Source organism: Emydura macquarii, unplaced genomic scaffold (assembly GCF_026122565.2).
Source record: "Emydura macquarii macquarii isolate MOO-44397 ecotype Brisbane River unplaced genomic scaffold, CSIRO-AGI_Emac_v2 contig_1790, whole genome shotgun sequence".
NCBI lineage: Eukaryota > Metazoa > Chordata > Testudines > Chelidae > Emydura > Emydura macquarii.
In genome coordinates this window covers 2,428,551-2,444,816 of record NW_027131927.1, presented here as the reverse complement: position 1 = coordinate 2,444,816, position 16,266 = coordinate 2,428,551, and the positions used below count along the sequence as shown (strand labels likewise).

Below are 16,266 nucleotides of genomic sequence, written 5' to 3'. Positions count from 1 at the left end.
TGGAGACCTGAGCCCAGGTGCCTCCTGCATCCCCCTCGCCAGGCACCCAGGGCAGGCCTGGCTCGGATCCCAGACACTTCCCCACATCCTGGGCTGGGAGCAGGTCTCATTGCTCTGCCTCCCCCCTATCCCCCAGGCCTGTTATTCACCGCTGTGTTCTAGCCCCACCCCAGCAGGCTCCTTCCTTCCTTTCCTCACCAGAGCTCAGCCCAGCCTCGGGGCTCATCCCTGTAGGGTAGGGGGCAAAATCAGCCACCCCATGCCTTCAGTCAGGCTGCATGGCAGCGCCCTAGCACACGGCGAGGGGACGGTGCATTGTTGCAGGGCCAGGTGGCACCATGGCAGGGGGCAGGTGGTACGCATTTGCATGGCCATTTTGGCCTAGGCGGCCAGGGCTGAAACCTATCCCTGTCCTGGGGTGGCTGGTGGCCATGTGATGGGCACACAAACCACCCTCAGGGCCTGCACATTGCCAGTGTGAGGCTGTGAGGGAAGCGTCTCTCCCCGCCCCTGGATTTCCTGCCAAGAAAAGGTGGGTTTGGGGAGCTGAAAGAACCCCAGGAGCACTGGATGGGGGGGGAGGCAGCTTCCCCCAAGGTGACAGGAACTGGACCTAAGCAGCTCGGGGCCCCCCCCCCCCCCCCCAGCTGTACCGGTGTCCCCCAATCCCAACCCACAGCCCCCTGCAATCCTAGCCCTGATGGGATTGAGAATGGTGTACTCTGGGATGGGAGTGGTGCCTAGTGGTTAGAGCGGGCGGGGTGGGGGGAGGCCTGGGAGCCAGGACTCCTGGGTTCTCTCCTCAGCTCTGCCACAGACTCCCTGTGTGAGTTGTGTGGTGTCTCTCCCTCTCTGAACGGGGTGGAGTTGGTATTTCCATCCCACTCTCCCTGGATTTGAACAGAACATGGTTCCAGTCCAACCCTCTAGCCCCTCATACCCCAGGACTGACCCTGTGATCTGGGGATCTCCCAGCTCAGGACCCAGGGTTGGAGAAGCCCCCCAGCAAGAGTCAGCCTAGCAGGATCAGGGCCACCAACCCCTCCCCCGCCCCCGAGGCCAATTGCTCCAAGGAGCCTAGGCCTGGGGGAGCAGGGGCTGGGCAGCTCCGTCCCCGGGAATGGAAGGAGCCGGTGCTCAGATGAGATAGCAGAGGTTGGGTTCCTAGAAGGCAACCCTCAGCCCACACTCAGAGAGATACCAGCTCAGCCCCAAGCTGGGAGAGAACCCAGGAGTCCTGGCTCCCTGCCCTACCTGCAACCACCAAACCCCACTCCTCTCCCAGAGCCTGGGACAGAACCCAGAATTCCTGTTTCACCTCTGTTCCTCTCTGCCCCCCTGGCATTGCTCTGCAGGGGTACAGCGTCAAGACACACCCCAGAGCCTTGTGCTCTCAGCCACAAGCCCCAACAAGCCCTGGCATTGGGGGGGAGGCATAGGCTGGCTGGGTGCGGCAGGGTAGTGGGCGGCTGTACCATGAACTCCCTGTACATGCCAAGCAAACACGCCCTCCCTGTGCCCGTGGGGCGGCCCCACCTCTGCCAGCTAGTTCCTGGAACAACAGACGGGAGTGGGGGGGAAGGGGCAGGACTTAGATTATATGGGGGGGGTATTAATGTGGCTAAAAGAATGGAGGCTCCCAGCCCCCACCCCAACTCCCATATTGCTTCCTTCCAGCCTAGGAAATAAAAGCCAGTGGGTGAGTGTTGCCTGGTAGTTAGAGCTGGGGAGCTGGTAGACAGGCTTCCTGGGTCCTCTCCCCAGCTCTGGGAAGGGAGTGGGATCTAATGGTTAGAGTTGGGGGGGCTGGGAGCCAAGCCCTTGGCTTTTCCCACAGTTGATGCTATTTGTGAAGGGCTTGGTGCCAGATCCCCGGCTGAGATTCCAGCCCCTAAGCCAACTGCCCCCCCAGCCGGCCGGGTTCCCGCCAGGCTGAGTTTTTCCAGCGTCACGTCCCGGATTGCTGTTTTCCAAAAGGGAAATGGGGTCTGCCCAGGGGAATCAAGCCATCCTGGTTCCAAGAAACACCGCCCGGGCTGACAGCCACGGGGGGCCCTGAGCAATGGGGCAGAGCCCCATGGGGGGTGTAAAGCCCTGGGGAATCTACCCACAGAGTAATTCTCTGTTGGGGATTCCCCGCTTCCGATTTCTCTCCATCTCCGCCCATCCTGATTGCCGGGAATCCCCAACCCACTGGTGTGAGGCTCATTATTACATGCCAAGAGCCACAGCCCAAACCTGCAGCAAAATGCAGCCAGCTCTGGGGTGGGGCACATCAGGCAGCATGTGGCTCCCTACTGAGATCCCCACCCCCCACAGAGTAACTCCACATCCTTGGCATAAGAGGCCCCGGTGCCCTTTGCCCAGGCTCTGGAGTAGCTTGCAGGCAGGGCCCGGTGCTATCAGCTCTGCTCCCCTCCTGAGTTTTATGGCAGGGTGAGTTGGAGCCGCTGATAAGGCCAGAGCCAGCTGCAGTCACCAGCCCAGGAGCAGCTTTGAGGAGGGGACCACAGCAGAGGGAGGGGCAGTAAAAAGAACGTGACCCACCTCCTCCTGCACTGTAGCCCTCCCTCCCCCTCCAGAGCTGGGGAAAGAACCCAAGAGTACTGGCTCCCAGGCCCTCCCTGCTCTAACCACTAGACCTGGCCCATTCCCCAGGGGATGCTGGCAGTAGGTGGAAACTGACCCTCATGGTCCGCTGGAGCCCTGTTAAATGACAGGCACAGGATCAGAGAGCTCTGTCTTTCCCCAACAGGGAACTGGCTGGTCCCACTCTGGGCAGCGCCTGGCATGACAGGGCCCTGATCTAGGTCGGGATCTGCACAACGCCTGGTGTGACAGCAGCACTGAGCTCTTACTGGGTCCATCAAAGCACCCAATCCTGGACCCCTGAAGCATGCAGGGTCTCGCCCAGAGTCACAGGTGCACGGGGATCATAGAGGGCTTGCAGATCGTACCAGGATCCCCCTCCCAAAACACTGATTGAACCCCCAACCCTCTGCTCACACCCCCACCCCCCTGCAGCAGCGGCTCTAGGGGGAACTCCCACAGCATTTGCACAATGGAAAGAGACTTTATTGGTTCAAGACGTTTAAAAAAAAAGAAAGGATGGACGGACAGACGGACCGCCTACCCCCTGGCTTTGCCCAGCCAGGTCACAGCAGCAGCTGACAATACCTGCCCTTCCCCCTGCTCCCTCTTGTTACTGGGATCAGAAACCAGCAGCCAGGGAGCAGAGGTAGGGGCAGTTAGGGGGTAAGAGGCACCACACTCCCTGCCCCATGCTAACACCCATCCATTACCCCCCAGGGCCAGCTGGAGGGACCATACTGTGGCAGGTGGGGGGGGGGAGGGGTGAGAACAGACCACAACCCACCCACCACCCACCGCACGTGGGGCAGCCAGGTTCTTGCAACCCCGGAAAGGGCTCAAAATCATCCATTTGCCCTTTGCCCGCTGTTTGAAAACAGCCCCTCTGCAGAGCCCAGATTGTGGGGCAGGGGTACTGCCCAGCTAGAGACATGGCCTGGGGCTACAGCTCCCCAGCCCAAACAGGAGGGCACGGGACCCCTGAAAGCATAGATGGTGCTGAAGGGGATTAAGGCCACGGGTGGGGGCTGAAAAGGGGATTTGCCAAAGGGGTGGGGGGGGAGGGGACCTCTGAGCAAATCCCCTTTCAGCCAGGGACATTTTTATACTAGTGCAAAACTAACAGCGGGAGAGACCAGCCGCACAGCCGGGATGCGCCAGTCCACGGGCACAGCTGGTGCTGATCCTACCGGAGGCAGGGTCCTGGCTAGAGAGGTGCCAGCGGCTGGCAGGGAGACAGAGGGCATAGCTGAGCCTCTCGCAGCACCCTTTGGTCACCCTGAGACGGACTGTCCTGCAGGGAAGCAAGATTCTCTCCCTGGGGGGATGTGTCTTGAGGGAGGAGATTCCATGGTGCGGATCCAGTCCCTGCTTTGAATTCTGGCTCCACAAACGCCCTCGGTGTCAGAAGACTGCCCCGGATGCAGGGGGGATGCAGCCCAGCACCCCAGGAGCACAACCCACACAGCACGGGGGGGTTCTGGAGCCCAGCACAGTCAGCCAGATGGGATGGGGGGTGTTCTGGAGCACGGCACAGCACAGCCAGCATACACCCAGTTCAGCAGCAGCCCGGAGGCTCTTTAATCCATGCCTGGACTGAGTTGCCTGGTCTCAGCCCAGGCCCCCCAACCATAGGGGCGCGGTGGGGCAGGCTGCCCGGGTCCTCGGCAGAGCCCCAGCTACCGCACACAGACGTACTTCTTCCACCAGGCCTTGGAGAGCCCCCGCACCTTGCTGGCCGCACTGCGTGCCCGCCGGCCCCGGGGCTCGGCATGCTGCAGCCCCGCAACGATGGCCGTGTCGAACACTTCCTTGAGGTTCTGCTGGGTCAGCGCTGAGCACTCCACGTAGCCCACGGCTCCCACTTTCTGGGCCAGTGCCCGGGCCGCCGGCTCAGCCACTGGCTTCTCCTTGCGCCGAGCTAGCTGGACGAGCACCTGGACATCCTGACGCAGGTCGCACTGGGTGCCCACGAGCAGCAGGGGCGTGGCAGGGCACCGCTGGCGCAGCTCCGGCACCCACTTCTCCCCAACGTTCTGGAAGGAAGTGGGGGCCACCACGCTGAAGCAGAGGAGGAAGACGTCTGCCTTCGGGTAGCAGAGCCGCCGCAGCGGGTCAAACTCGTCCTGGTGATGGAGGAGCACCCAGTGAGTGACCAAGGCCACCCACAGCTGGGGCCCCACAGACCCGCTCAGCCCCCATCCCAGGAGGAGTCAGGGAAGGGTCATCCCTGTGTCACTGATTGGGGGGAGGGCTGGGACCCAGAGAGATAACCAACTTGCTCAAGGTCACACAGGGAGTCAGAAGTGGACCTGGAAAGAGAACCCAGGAGTCCTGGCTTCCAGCCCCCCTGCTCTAACCACCACACCCCACTCCCCTCCCAGAGCTGGGACAGAGCCCCAACACGGGTGCATAGGGGAGTGGCATGGGCAGAGCTGGGCAGGTTCGTTACCTTCCCCAGCACCCACCTTGGCTGACGAGGTCAGAAAGTGCCAGCGCCTGGGGCGCGGGAGGAGCTGGCAGGGGCTGAACAGCTGCTGGGAACCGGTTAAAGGGAACTTCCAGCTGGGTTCTTACCTGCCCCGCTGTATCGCAGAGGTGCAGCCTCACGGGGGTGCTGTCCACCTGCACCACAGCTGCAGAGGGAAGAGACAGTTACCCCTGTGGCCAGAGCCTCCCACCACCACTCACAGGCCCCAGGGATGTTAAACTTCTCCAGGGGCAGAGCTAGGAGAGGACTCAGCCCCCCGCTACTCTAACCCCTAGACCATACTCCCCACCCCTCAGAACGGGGATATAACCCAGGAGTCCTGGCTCCCAGCCCCACCTGCTGTAACCACTAGACCCCCCTCTCCTCCCAGAGCTAGGATGAACCCAGGAGTCCTGGCTCTCAGCCCCCCTCACACTGGCCTTCAGGAGGAATAATGGGGAAGAGGGGTCCCATTCTAGACAATGGGGCAGGCAGAGCCTTCCCACAGCGATCCCCGGCAGCGGGACCCCCGTTGGGAAGGGACCGTCTCTAATGGGTCCCCCCCCCCTCTTCTCAACCGGGGGCCTGCCAAGGGGGATCGCGGCTGGAGAGGCTGGGCGGAACCGGGGAGCCCCGTGCGCCCCCGGCGGGTCGCGGACGGAGCGGGGCCCCGGGGCGGCACCTACCCGAGAACCGGTCCAGCGCGGTGGGCACGTAGCGGGCCGGGAAGCCGTTGGCGCTGTAGCTCACCGCCAGGCTGGTCTTGCCCACGGCGCCGTCCCCCAGCAGGACGCACTGGAGCTCCAGGCGGGCGCGGGGCGCCGCCGGGGGCCGATGCGGGGGCACCGGGGGCGCAGCCAGGTACTGGGGCAGCAGCTCCTGCGGGGGCATGGTCCGGCCCCGCGGGAAAGGGCTGCAGGGGAAAGGGGCGGAGAATAGAGCCGCCGAGACCCGACCGGCTCCAACGCGCTGCGCCCCCCCTGCGCGGCGCGCCCAGCTCCGCTCGGGGGTTTATATAACAGCGGCTGATTTGCATGTCCCTGCCCCCACTGGGAGGGCGGAGACTGGCGGGGACACGCCCTCCATGCCGAGGGAGGGGGCAGAAAAGGGTTTGGGGCGAAGCTGGACTAATGGGTGTCTTACCCAGACCTTGGGCATCCATCTCCCCCTACCCAGCCATTCCAAGAGCAACTGCTCCAATGGCATGCATGAGCCGCGTCCCTGCCAGGCGCCAGGGGGACCTAGTGGGGCCTGGGCCCCCAGACTTCCCATCCCCACTCTACATGGCTGATTTTGCTGTGCGTGACCATTTGTCAGTACTGCCCATCCCCGAGGCAGGGGCTGGCTGCGTCCCCCCCGCCAGTGATACCCCCATCCTGTTGCGCATTAATACAAAAGGGTCCCTCTTGCAGAGGATCAGGGGATCCTGCCCCGAGCCACCGTCCCCCATGTATTTTGGACACCGCAGCACAGCCAGTCTGTGATGGCTTCAGGCCTCCCCCATGAACCAGGAGCGAAAACAGGAAGCCCTGAGGTGCTCCAGTGCAGAAAGCGTCACCTGTTATTGGAAACAGGACGGGTGGTGCCAGGCCGATTCCAGCACGAGGTCAAAAGGGCCTCAGGCAGGGCCTTGGCTTCGGAGAGCTGCTTATCGGAGCGGCAGCTCTGTAGTTCCCACAAACAAGGATCGGCTGCCAGACAGCTCGCACACCGCAGGGGAGGGGGATGTCACGCTGGCTCTGTGCAGCACCCGGCACAATGGGGACCCTGATCTCAGTTGAAGGAGGGGGAATTGGTGCAGTGCCTGGGGCTTTGGTGACCCGCTGTTGGTTGAGGTCCATGGTGCTACCCTCATACACACAATAAATCTACACCCCCTGTTTTTTGGGTGGCTTCCAGATTTTGCAAGGTGAGACTCATCCGCTCGCACCACCAGACCCCACCGGCCAGGGGGCAGAGGACAGGTGCTGGCTGAAGGGAAGCCCCCTCCAATGCCCCCAGCTCTGCAACCTCCTTGCAGCACACCTGCCAAGCAACCAAAATAGCCAGGACCCGGCGGCTTTGCTACAGGCTGAAAATTGGCGGTCAAGCTCTCGGCCCAATCCCAATGGCTGCAGCCGGCTGGAGGAGAAAGTTGGTGCCCAAGAATCACAGGCCATGCAGCCTGCAATGCCAGCCACTGGGCTATCCACCCCCCTCACCCAACCCTCCCTTAGTGTGAATTAACACTGCAGGGGATGACAGCCTCTGTCCCCCATGCAGCCCCAAGGAGACACCTCCATGTTCTTCTGCCCTACAGCAATCGCCCTACTATGCGCTAGAGGCACCAGCCTCTCTGCTGAACCTGGCCTGGGTGGGGAAGTGGAGGACTTTAGGCTGCGGGGACCATTGACAAAGGAGCAGAATTTCCCCTCACTCCACCTATAACTGGTTGAATCCCCAGCCTCCCTGCTCTAACCATTAGACCCTGCTCCTCTTCCAGAGCTGGGGTCAGAATGCAGGAGTCCAGGCTGACAGCCCCCAACTCCCTGTATAAACGGGGAAAGGTTGCTTTGACCAGAGATAGCAGCAGGGCCTGCCCTCCCTTAGCAGGTAGCAAGAGCCACAGGGGGGGAACCCCGGCCTAGCAGCTCCCTCCTCCGAGCCAACCTATCATCCACAGAACCATGAGTGATGCTGGAGACACAGCTATGCTGGGAACGTTTCATGCTGGCCCTGGCCCACCCTGCCCCCAGCACAGCACAGCACAGCACAGGGGGCTGGCCTCCAGAGCAAGGCTGGGGCAGGAGATGGGATGTCAATGGAGTTACTAAGTCGGGGCAGGGGGTGGGAGGGCAGGGGGAGGGGGGGGCTAGTGACTAGAGCCATGTGGGGGGGGCCTCAGGATGCAGCATTCTAGCCCCAGCTGTGGGGAAGGGGGCACCGGACGTGAGGTCCAGGGTCAGCTCCCAGCTGTAACAAGGCCTCCTAGTGCAATGGGGGGGGGATCAGTCACTTACTTTCACTTTCAGCACACAGGTGACCAATGAGCTGGCACTAAGCCATCCTTTGCCCAACCCAGGGCAACACCCCACCACCCCTGGGCAGCAGAGAGCCAGGCAAAGGATGCCCCAGTCAGAAATCCCCCTCACCCAAGCTATGACCAGCCGCTCCAGTTAGCTCTCAGCCCTAGCTCGCAGGGGGAGGGGTGCTGCAGTGCTCCCCTCCCCCCCCCCCCAGCCCCTGCAGCCACGCAAGGTAGGGCAGGAGGAGAATCTGGGGCACAGTGTTTAAAATGAGATTTCTATTGCAAGCTGACTGCCCCGGGGGGAGTGCACTGCCGGGACTGACTTCGTGGCAGCTGCTTGATGGGAGCCCCAAGATCTAAAGGAGAGTGGAGGACAGGAATATTTGTCAGTACCCCACCACCACTGGACACTATGGGGCACCTTCCCTTCATCCACTGGGTACTGTCCCTCCCCCGTCCCACAAGTGACTCACTTTTCAAGCCATTGAGATGCGCAGCCAGGCTGTACCAGCGAGAAGCCAGGCAGCTGGGGTGAGCCTGGGCCCGCTCAGCTGTGAACATGGAGGGGAGGCCACAAACCATACAGGGCTGTCAGGAAGGAGGGGGTCTAGTCTAGGGGAGCAGCCCCCCATGAGATCCCCTGCTCCCTCACCAGGGAAAGAGTGGGGCTGGCAGGTTCGCTGCATGGGGGACGGTCTATTGAGAAGTAGGCCCAGGCTTGAGGTAATAACAGTGAAGCTACAGGGAGTTGCAGCCAGGCAGCGCCAAGACCCAAGCACCCAGCAGGGGTGGGGGCACGTTTATTATTGCTACAGCAAAGGAAATTCATGCCTGCTGCCGGGGCTCCAGGACAGCACCGCGGCCTCGGCCAGGCGCCAAAGCCACTTCCCCTCCCTGGGCGAGGCGGTTGTGCCAGGATCCGAGTGAGCGCTGGGAGCCGGAGGTGACGCAGGACTCACTGGCAAGAGAAATCCCATTGCTGGAAAGGAAGAGATTAGAGGGATCAAACATCACTGCTTTGAGGAGACAAGCAGAGGGGAAGGGGGGTCCTAGAGCAGGGGGAGGAGAGTGCTAGGAGCCAGGACTCCTGGGTTCTATCCCCACATCTGCCACTCCAGCAGGCAGTCTCTTTAAAGCACCTTTAACAGCTGCTGCACTGAGGGCCAGGCGCTCCCTGTGTTGTGGGTCCCTGGGTGGTGGCAGCCCCCCTGGTTTGGGGGATTCCTCTTCCTTCCCTCCCCCCCCCCCGCCATCAGTAGTTGGCCACCCACCTTCTGCAGCTTGGCTACTCACATCGGTTTTTACCTCCACCTTCCCTGGCTTCAGGTACTGGCTCTCCTGCACCACACTGCTGGGGAAGTAGCCCAGGCGGGCAGGGTGTGCCCCGTAATAATCCCCCTGCACCTGCAGGGAGGAGATGTGGAGGCTGAGCGAAGGGCACCAAGACCCCCGAGACCAACCCACGCCACAAAGGTCCAGTCTGGGCAAAATCCCCCGAGACCCAGCAAACTCGTATCACACAGGAGCTAACCAGCCCTCAGAAGAGCAGCAACCTGAGATGGGAACCAGTGACCGGGGGGGGGGGGTTGGGGGGTGTGATTGGCTTGGCCTGGTTATTTCAGGGCATGGGTGGGGGATTCAGGCCAAGCCCTTTGCATCACTCCGGCTCCAGTTCCCCCCTCCACCGGCAGGTCACAGGGGCACAACACTCTCCCCTTGGAGAGGAGCCAGGCAGGGCGCTCCCCCCCCCCCACTTTGCCTCCCAGAGAGCCCCCCCGCCCACCCCACCCAGGGAGATGATCAGGAACCCGCAGCCACTCACACTGCCGCCCCAGAACAGCCGGCCACGGCCCTTCAGCTTGGAGAAGACATAGACCACCTGGCCACGCTGGATGTGGATGAACCGGCAGTCGGGGGCGATGTAATCCTGCACAGCCACTGCGATGGAGATTGGATCTGGGCGGGTGGAGGAGCAGATGGGGGGGAGGGGGGGAGGATCATTCCTGGGGGCCTATGCTGCACCTCCACCAACACCCCCTCCCCCGCTCTGCATCATTGCCCCGAGCCCAGCCCTGCCCTGTGCCACCTCCAATCCCAGCACACAGCACCGCATGGCCCCCTGCCCTGTGCCACCCCACAGCCCCAGGGCCACACCCCTGCCTGAGTCCCTGCCCCAATCCCACTGCCCCAATCCAGCCCTGGCCCCCAGCCACAGCCTTCAGGGGCACAGCCCTGGCCTCCGGTCACCCGCCGGACGCTTACGGCTGCAGTCGACGTCCGCACACAGCTTCTTCTCGGCCAGCTTGTCCAGCGGGCGGCTGCCCTGTGCCAGCTCCGGCAGGGTGCACAGCAGAGCTGCCAGGGCCCAGAGCCGGCAGTTAGCCATGGTGGGAGAGAGACAGCCACCCAGGGCTGCGGGCTCAGACTGCCCTGGCTGGGAGGATACATCGCCAGCCCTGGCTGCGTTTCTAGTCACCGCCCTGAGCCCTTTTCGGAGAGCCCAAAGAAGCTGCCCCATTGCAGGCAGCAAGTGCCCATTGATTCAGCAGGGGCCCCCCGACCCTGGCAGCGCCAAGCCTTGCTGATCCCCGCACAGACTCAAAGCAGCACGCTCTCCCCGACACGCAGGTGGCTGTAAGGGGCACCGTGCCGCCAGAAGCAGGGTGCAGCAGCAGGAGGTGCCGTGTCACTGAAGGCACAGATCCCAGATTAAACTTGGCCTTGTTTCCCTGTGATGATTCCCACTCCTGAGTCGCCAGCTGGGGCAATGCCATTCTCCAGCCTCAGTGGCTCTCCCAGGATAGGACTGGTCATCTCCAGCTGCGTAGTGCTGCTCCAGTCCACCCCAGAGGTGGCTGCATGTCCACAGCAGATGAGTCTTTGTGCCAGCTTGTCAGGCCCTCAGAGTGTGGGGGCAGAATCCCATCCCCGGGCAGCGGAGGCACAGCTCAAGTGGGCAGGTTCAAATTCTCTCTACCCTTCCGTTCCACTTTTTAAATGATCTGGATCCACAAACTGAAGCCCAGGAGCAAGGACAAACGGGGGCCAGCCCCTGCACTGCCAGCTCTTGGGTAACATACTGGGCCCATTGTCCTCCCTGCGCGGCTTTCATCAGAGGCTGAGGCCCACAGAGGGGGCGGTGGTGCGAGGTCCCCACGGAGAACAGGGTTGAGAGCAGGGGCGTGCACAAGGGGGAGCAATCAGGGGCACACAACTCCTCCAGCCCTGAGGGGATGGGGCTGCGGGAGGAAGAGCGAGCTCCTGCCTGAGTCATGGCAGGGGGACAGAACACACCCCTCCTGAAGTTACATTTCTGGGCACGCCCCTGTCAAAGGCAGATGGTAGAAGAGCTCCTTCCCCAAGCCACATGCCAACTGTGTCTCGGGGGAAGCCAGGATGGGAGCCCACCAACCCACCCCAGTTCAAAAACTCCTTGCGAATGGTGGGATCCCACTTTGAGCCAGATGGTGGCAAATTGCTACGTGGAGCGAGCGTTAGCTCCTGCCAGTTACGAATGCCCAGTGCTCTGAGCTCAAGCCCCAAGGGGAGGGGCCACATCCCACTTGCAGGGGGCTGCTGGGAAGTGTCTGACCCCCCTTAGCCAGCAAAGGGGGTGAACAGGTTAGTTCTGAAGCTAACAGAGGAGGCAGGCAGCCAACTCTAGGGGGGACCACAGTAGAGGCAGTCAAACCACTGGCGATCCCTGCCCTCTGCCATGTTGGGAACACGACCAGCACAGCTTGGACCACTTGGCCAACTCCCCCCACCAGCCACGATCTCCACCAAGGCCCCTCTCCAGCACAGGTACACCTCAATGACCCCTCACCCAGCATGCAATGCTCTGTCCCCAGCAATGCATCCCAAGATCTCCAGGCTCCATGTTAAAGAAGGCAGGAACAATCTGCTCATACCAGACAGAAGGCACCCCACAAAGGCCTCTGGGATATTGGGGGGTAAACCCAGAATACCAAATTTGATACTGTCACCAGGCTCAGAATAATTCTCTTCTGCTCCATCAAAACCCCCCCACCCTGCCAGCAAGACTGGCTCAGATCCCCCTCTCATGACACTGGTTTAAGGGACCAAAGACCAATCAGCTGGCAGGGTCAATTTCACCACACCCCAGGGAAAGAACCCAGCAAGGAAGCCCAGTGCAGCATTGTAGGTAGATCACAAAAGGAGGTTTTATTGCAAAACATAAGAGCTCCAGGTGCAATGTCTGAGCAGCAGACTCTGGGTACAATGCTTCAGTAGGGATTTGGCTACCTCTAGCCACCGCGCCCCCCTCCCCATACCAACCAACTCAGCACTCAGGCTTCCTGACATGGCCAGGCCATCGCAGACACGGGATCACCAGCTGGCAGCGCTCCAGAGACACTTACCCGCTCTCTGAGCAGCAAGGCAATGTGGAGTCCAAGGTGGATGCAAGTCAGACACTTCCCCGCTCTCAATTTACAATGCTCTAGGGAAGAGGAGTTTGGGGCTGGAAACCCAGCCGGCCCTAAGGACAGACTTACCTTCCAGGCAACTGGTAAAAAAAACAAAGGGGGAGTGGTTCAGAACAGACACTAACTGGGGGATGGGGAAGGGGCAGTTCTGGGCCAGGCAGGCAGTTCTGGGCCTGGGGGAGCTTCACTTCTTGGCAAAGGAAATCTTCATGGCGTTGCTCTGAGTAATCTTGAAGCCCTGGAGGGCATCACGGGCAGCTCCGGCCTGCACTTCGTTATCAAACTCCACAAAAGCGATGTCATGCCGCCCGGGCACCAGGCGCACTTCCTTGAACCCTGGGAACCTGGGGGGCAGGATCAGGCTGTTAGAGGGACGAGCCCCTGGATCGCTCCAACTCCTAGCCCCTGCTCCCGATCTCTACACCCACTTACCATCACCAAGCTCCCTGCCTCCCCATCAACCATCACCCATGTCCACCAAAGTGGCTAGCTACAGTGGGCATCCCCCGCCACTGGGCCGTCAGCCCCACACTCAGCACGCATGGTGCCCTGAGAGGGCCCCGGCCCCACACTCACTGATTGAAGAGCATGGACAGCATCAGCTCATTGGTCTCCTCAGGCAGGTTGGTGAGGAAGAGGATGTGATTGGGTGGGTTCTCCGAGAGCTGTGAGGGAGAGAGCAAGAATCAGACTGGGAGCCGCATGCTGCGAGTGTCACCCATAGGGGAGGGCAGAGAACCCTGCTGGGCAACTCCAGCCAGATGCACACAGCAGGGGCAGTGCCCAGGCAAGCCCTCCCCCTCCCCCCATTGCCAGGGTGAGCATCCCCTGCTCTCCACACACCGGAGTTCCCTTCAAGGTGGGCTCAGCATCTCTGACTTCTTGGCTGAGGCTAGCAACAAGCTCATGAGGATGACTGACCCTTCGGAGAGGCGTCTCACACAAGCCTCGAGCTTTCTTCCGCTCACCACCAACCCACACTGAATTGGAACCAGCACCTTCGGGGAGGAAGGCCCCACTACCCCAATCCCCACCTTAAAGAGAGGTTTTTCCCCACATAGCGGAGTCCAATCTAACATCGCCATTTGGGAAGCGTCACTTGCAGCTTTTTGACCTGCTGCTGGATCCCAGAAAGGAGCAGGAGAAGCCAGCCCGAGCTCAGATATACTCACCGGCTGGGTTGGAGGCATCTGGCCAGGCATCATCTGCTGAGGGGGCATGCCCCCGGGTGCGAGTCCACCTGGAGTCATGCCGGGTGGGGGGATCATACCCGGAGGGGGCATGTACGGAGGCTGGCCTGCCATGTGGTGCATCATGCGGGGACCCTGATTCATTGGTGGCATCCCCTGCAGGAGAGAGAGCACGCCCAGCTTCACAGCAAGAGCCTGGTTCTGGCCTGCCACACAGGCACAATCCTGGCATTCACACCAGCCAGCTGCAGCCAGCAGACCTCAGCTGGAAACACAACTCAACCCGACCCCAGAGATCAGAGACAGAGGCCACGCTGGCTGCATAGAATCCCACTGGAGGGCTAGGCAAGGCTTCCCCTCCCCCAGGCTCCGGCTGTCATCCAGCCACTGCCCAGGGGCAGAGTCCCCATCAGAGATGCTGCTCCCGCTACTCACAGGAACAGCTCCTTGGACTGCGGCTGCCACCGGAGTGGCTGCTCCTGGCACCTGCTTCTTGACAGCAGGTGTCTCCTGGCCTTTGGGCTTCCTCTTCTCCCGCTTGCGGTCGCGCTCCACGTAGGTGCCTTTCATTTTTGAGATGATGTCGGAGTCCGACTTGGCGTATTGGATCCTCTGAAGGCAGAGAGAACTTGTCAGGGGGAGCACGGCCAATCGGCACCTCGGGCCATTCAAACATCACCCTCTGGACAGGCCACCACCTGGGCAGCACACAGCACTTACCATAGGCTTGTCATAGAAGGGGAACCCCTGCATAGACCTCAAGGCATTTGTGGCGCTGCTGATTTCCTTGAAGATGACAAAGGCTTGTCCCCTCATCTTCAGGCTCCGAGACACCAGGATATCCAGGATCTGGCCGAACTGGGAGAAGATGGCATAGAGGGATTTCTTCAGCTCTAGGAGAGAGAATAGGAGCATGAGGCACATGGATCAGACAGACACAGAGCTCTGCCACCACAAAGAGTTGGATGCGGAGCCGTCTAGCAGTTAGAGCAAGCGACTTCTGTACTCTAGGACCATGGACTCCCACTGTGGATTCAGACAGAAGCTCTTGCCCCCGACATCAGAGAGAGAATGTCGCTTTTATCCCTCCGCAGTGCTCAGAGAGAACCAGCCCTCCTTGGCTAGACAGCAACAGGGGAGCGAGAGTGGGCCAGGGAGCGAGTCCTCCAACCCCCCCTCCCCCCGAAAGCGCTAGACCCAGGTACAAGCTCCTTAGCCCACCCAGCCACCATAGCAGCTCCAGCCAGGAACCTCCCAGGAGCTCACTTGCTCACCATCCTTCTTGATCTTCTCATTGAGGTTATTGATGTAGATGGTGTGATTGGGGCGGGTATCAGGGACAGCCATCGCAGGCACGTCACAAGAGTGGGGTCTGAGAAGAAGAGACAACAAGAGATGGTAAATCGAGGCGATGGAGCCATTGGGAAGCTAAATGCAAGGCCCACCCCTGACTTGGGGTTTTCATCGTAAGATCCCCATCATGTGTTTCCAGATATGAGGGCCACGGAGAGAAGAGTGTGAGGAGCTGGAGGCAGCAATCCCACAATCTCAAGGTTTGTCCACACGCAGGCTAGGCATTATTCCTGGCTAATCCCATGCATGGACACTCATTCCACAAGGCAAGCCTGGCAGGAAAAGCCATGCGGCTAGACAGGCCCTTGCTCCAGCATCACAGACCCATGAAGCATCTAAGAGGCAGCGAAACCAGACACAGCAGACGCCAGGTTCAATGGAATCAGGTCTGGGGCCATGACCCTTACCATGGGGGGAAGGGAGCCAGCCTGGCCACTGGGGCACGGATCCTCCACAGCATCTCTGAGCTCAGTACAACGCAGCACCAGGGGACCCTCCGAGCCCAGGTCCGGGCTGCTGCGAGCATCCCTAATGCCTGACGCAGGCTCCCGGCCCAGTGGACCCCAGCAACAAACGAGAAGGGAGGCAGCAGGGGGTCCCCCCCAAACAGAGACTCCGGCTAGGGACACCACCGCCACTGGCAGGGAAGGAGACAGCAGGGGCAGCCCCGCCCCCCACCCCAAGAAGGGCTCGAGGGGCACCGCCCCTGTCCCCAGGGAGGGTGGGGGCCCAAGAAAGACACCGAGAGCCGTCCCATCTCGTGTTGGTGGAGGGGGATACAGGATACAGCCCCGCCCGGCAAAGTGAGGGCAGGCGAGAGACCCGGATGAGACCCCTGGAAGGACCCGGATGAGGGGAGGCCCCCCCAAGAAGGACCGGGTCGCTACGGCCCGGCCAGGCCCCGCTGTCCCCCCCCATACTAGACCAGGCGGGCCAAGCTTGACCCCGCAGCTCGATCCCCCCCGGCCCCGCGGCCCGATGGCTCCGAGCCGCACCGATCCCTCACCGATAGAGTCCGCAGGCCCAGGCCTCAGCGCCGCCAGTCCCTCCGGAGCCAAAGGAGGAGGAGCCCGCAGAGAGATAACCACGCCCCCCGGCCGCGCGAACCACTCACAACAAACAGCCGCCGATTCACGAGCCTTTAAAAGCGCGCCTCGCCTGTCTCGGCCAATGAAAGGGCGGTACCGCCTCGTTTCTGGAGGCCAATCA

General features: G+C 61.4%; 3 protein-coding genes across 5 annotated transcripts; all 3 read right to left on the bottom strand.

The window, feature by feature from the left end:
- Nucleotides 1–1,012: 1,012 nt before the first annotated feature.
- On the bottom strand, nt 1,013–6,023 carry LOC137158769 (rho-related GTP-binding protein RhoU-like). The gene is made up of 3 exons (XM_067556639.1): nt 5,746–6,023; nt 5,167–5,225; nt 1,013–4,715 (listed from the first exon to the last, which is right to left on the bottom strand). The coding sequence occupies exons 1-3, from the start codon at nt 5,948–5,950 to the stop codon at nt 4,269–4,271; spliced, it is 711 nt and encodes a 236-aa protein (XP_067412740.1). The 5' UTR covers nt 5,951–6,023; the 3' UTR covers nt 1,013–4,268.
- Nucleotides 6,024–8,829: 2,806 nt separating this feature from the next.
- Nucleotides 8,830–10,670, bottom strand: MIA (MIA SH3 domain containing). 3 transcript variants are annotated; one of them, XM_067556641.1, is made up of 4 exons: nt 10,329–10,670; nt 9,889–10,004; nt 9,338–9,470; nt 8,830–9,045 (listed from the first exon to the last, which is right to left on the bottom strand). In XM_067556641.1, exons 1-4 carry the CDS (start codon nt 10,582–10,584, stop codon nt 8,876–8,878), a joined length of 675 nt encoding a protein of 224 aa, XP_067412742.1. In that variant the 5' UTR covers nt 10,585–10,670; the 3' UTR covers nt 8,830–8,875. The 3 variants fall into 3 exon arrangements, with proteins under 3 accessions (XP_067412742.1, XP_067412741.1, XP_067412743.1); XM_067556640.1 differs by having other exon boundaries at nt 9,889–10,022; nt 10,329–10,668; XM_067556642.1 differs by having other exon boundaries at nt 9,360–9,470; nt 9,889–10,022; nt 10,329–10,655.
- Nucleotides 10,671–12,225: 1,555 nt separating this feature from the next.
- On the bottom strand, nt 12,226–16,200 carry SNRPA (small nuclear ribonucleoprotein polypeptide A). Its single transcript, XM_067557285.1, has 7 exons — nt 16,064–16,200; nt 14,979–15,076; nt 14,425–14,597; nt 14,140–14,316; nt 13,687–13,860; nt 13,091–13,179; nt 12,226–12,858 (listed from the first exon to the last, which is right to left on the bottom strand). Exons 2-7 carry the CDS (start codon nt 15,049–15,051, stop codon nt 12,699–12,701), a joined length of 846 nt encoding a protein of 281 aa, XP_067413386.1. The 5' UTR covers nt 15,052–15,076; nt 16,064–16,200; the 3' UTR covers nt 12,226–12,698.
- Nucleotides 16,201–16,266: the final 66 nt, after the last annotated feature.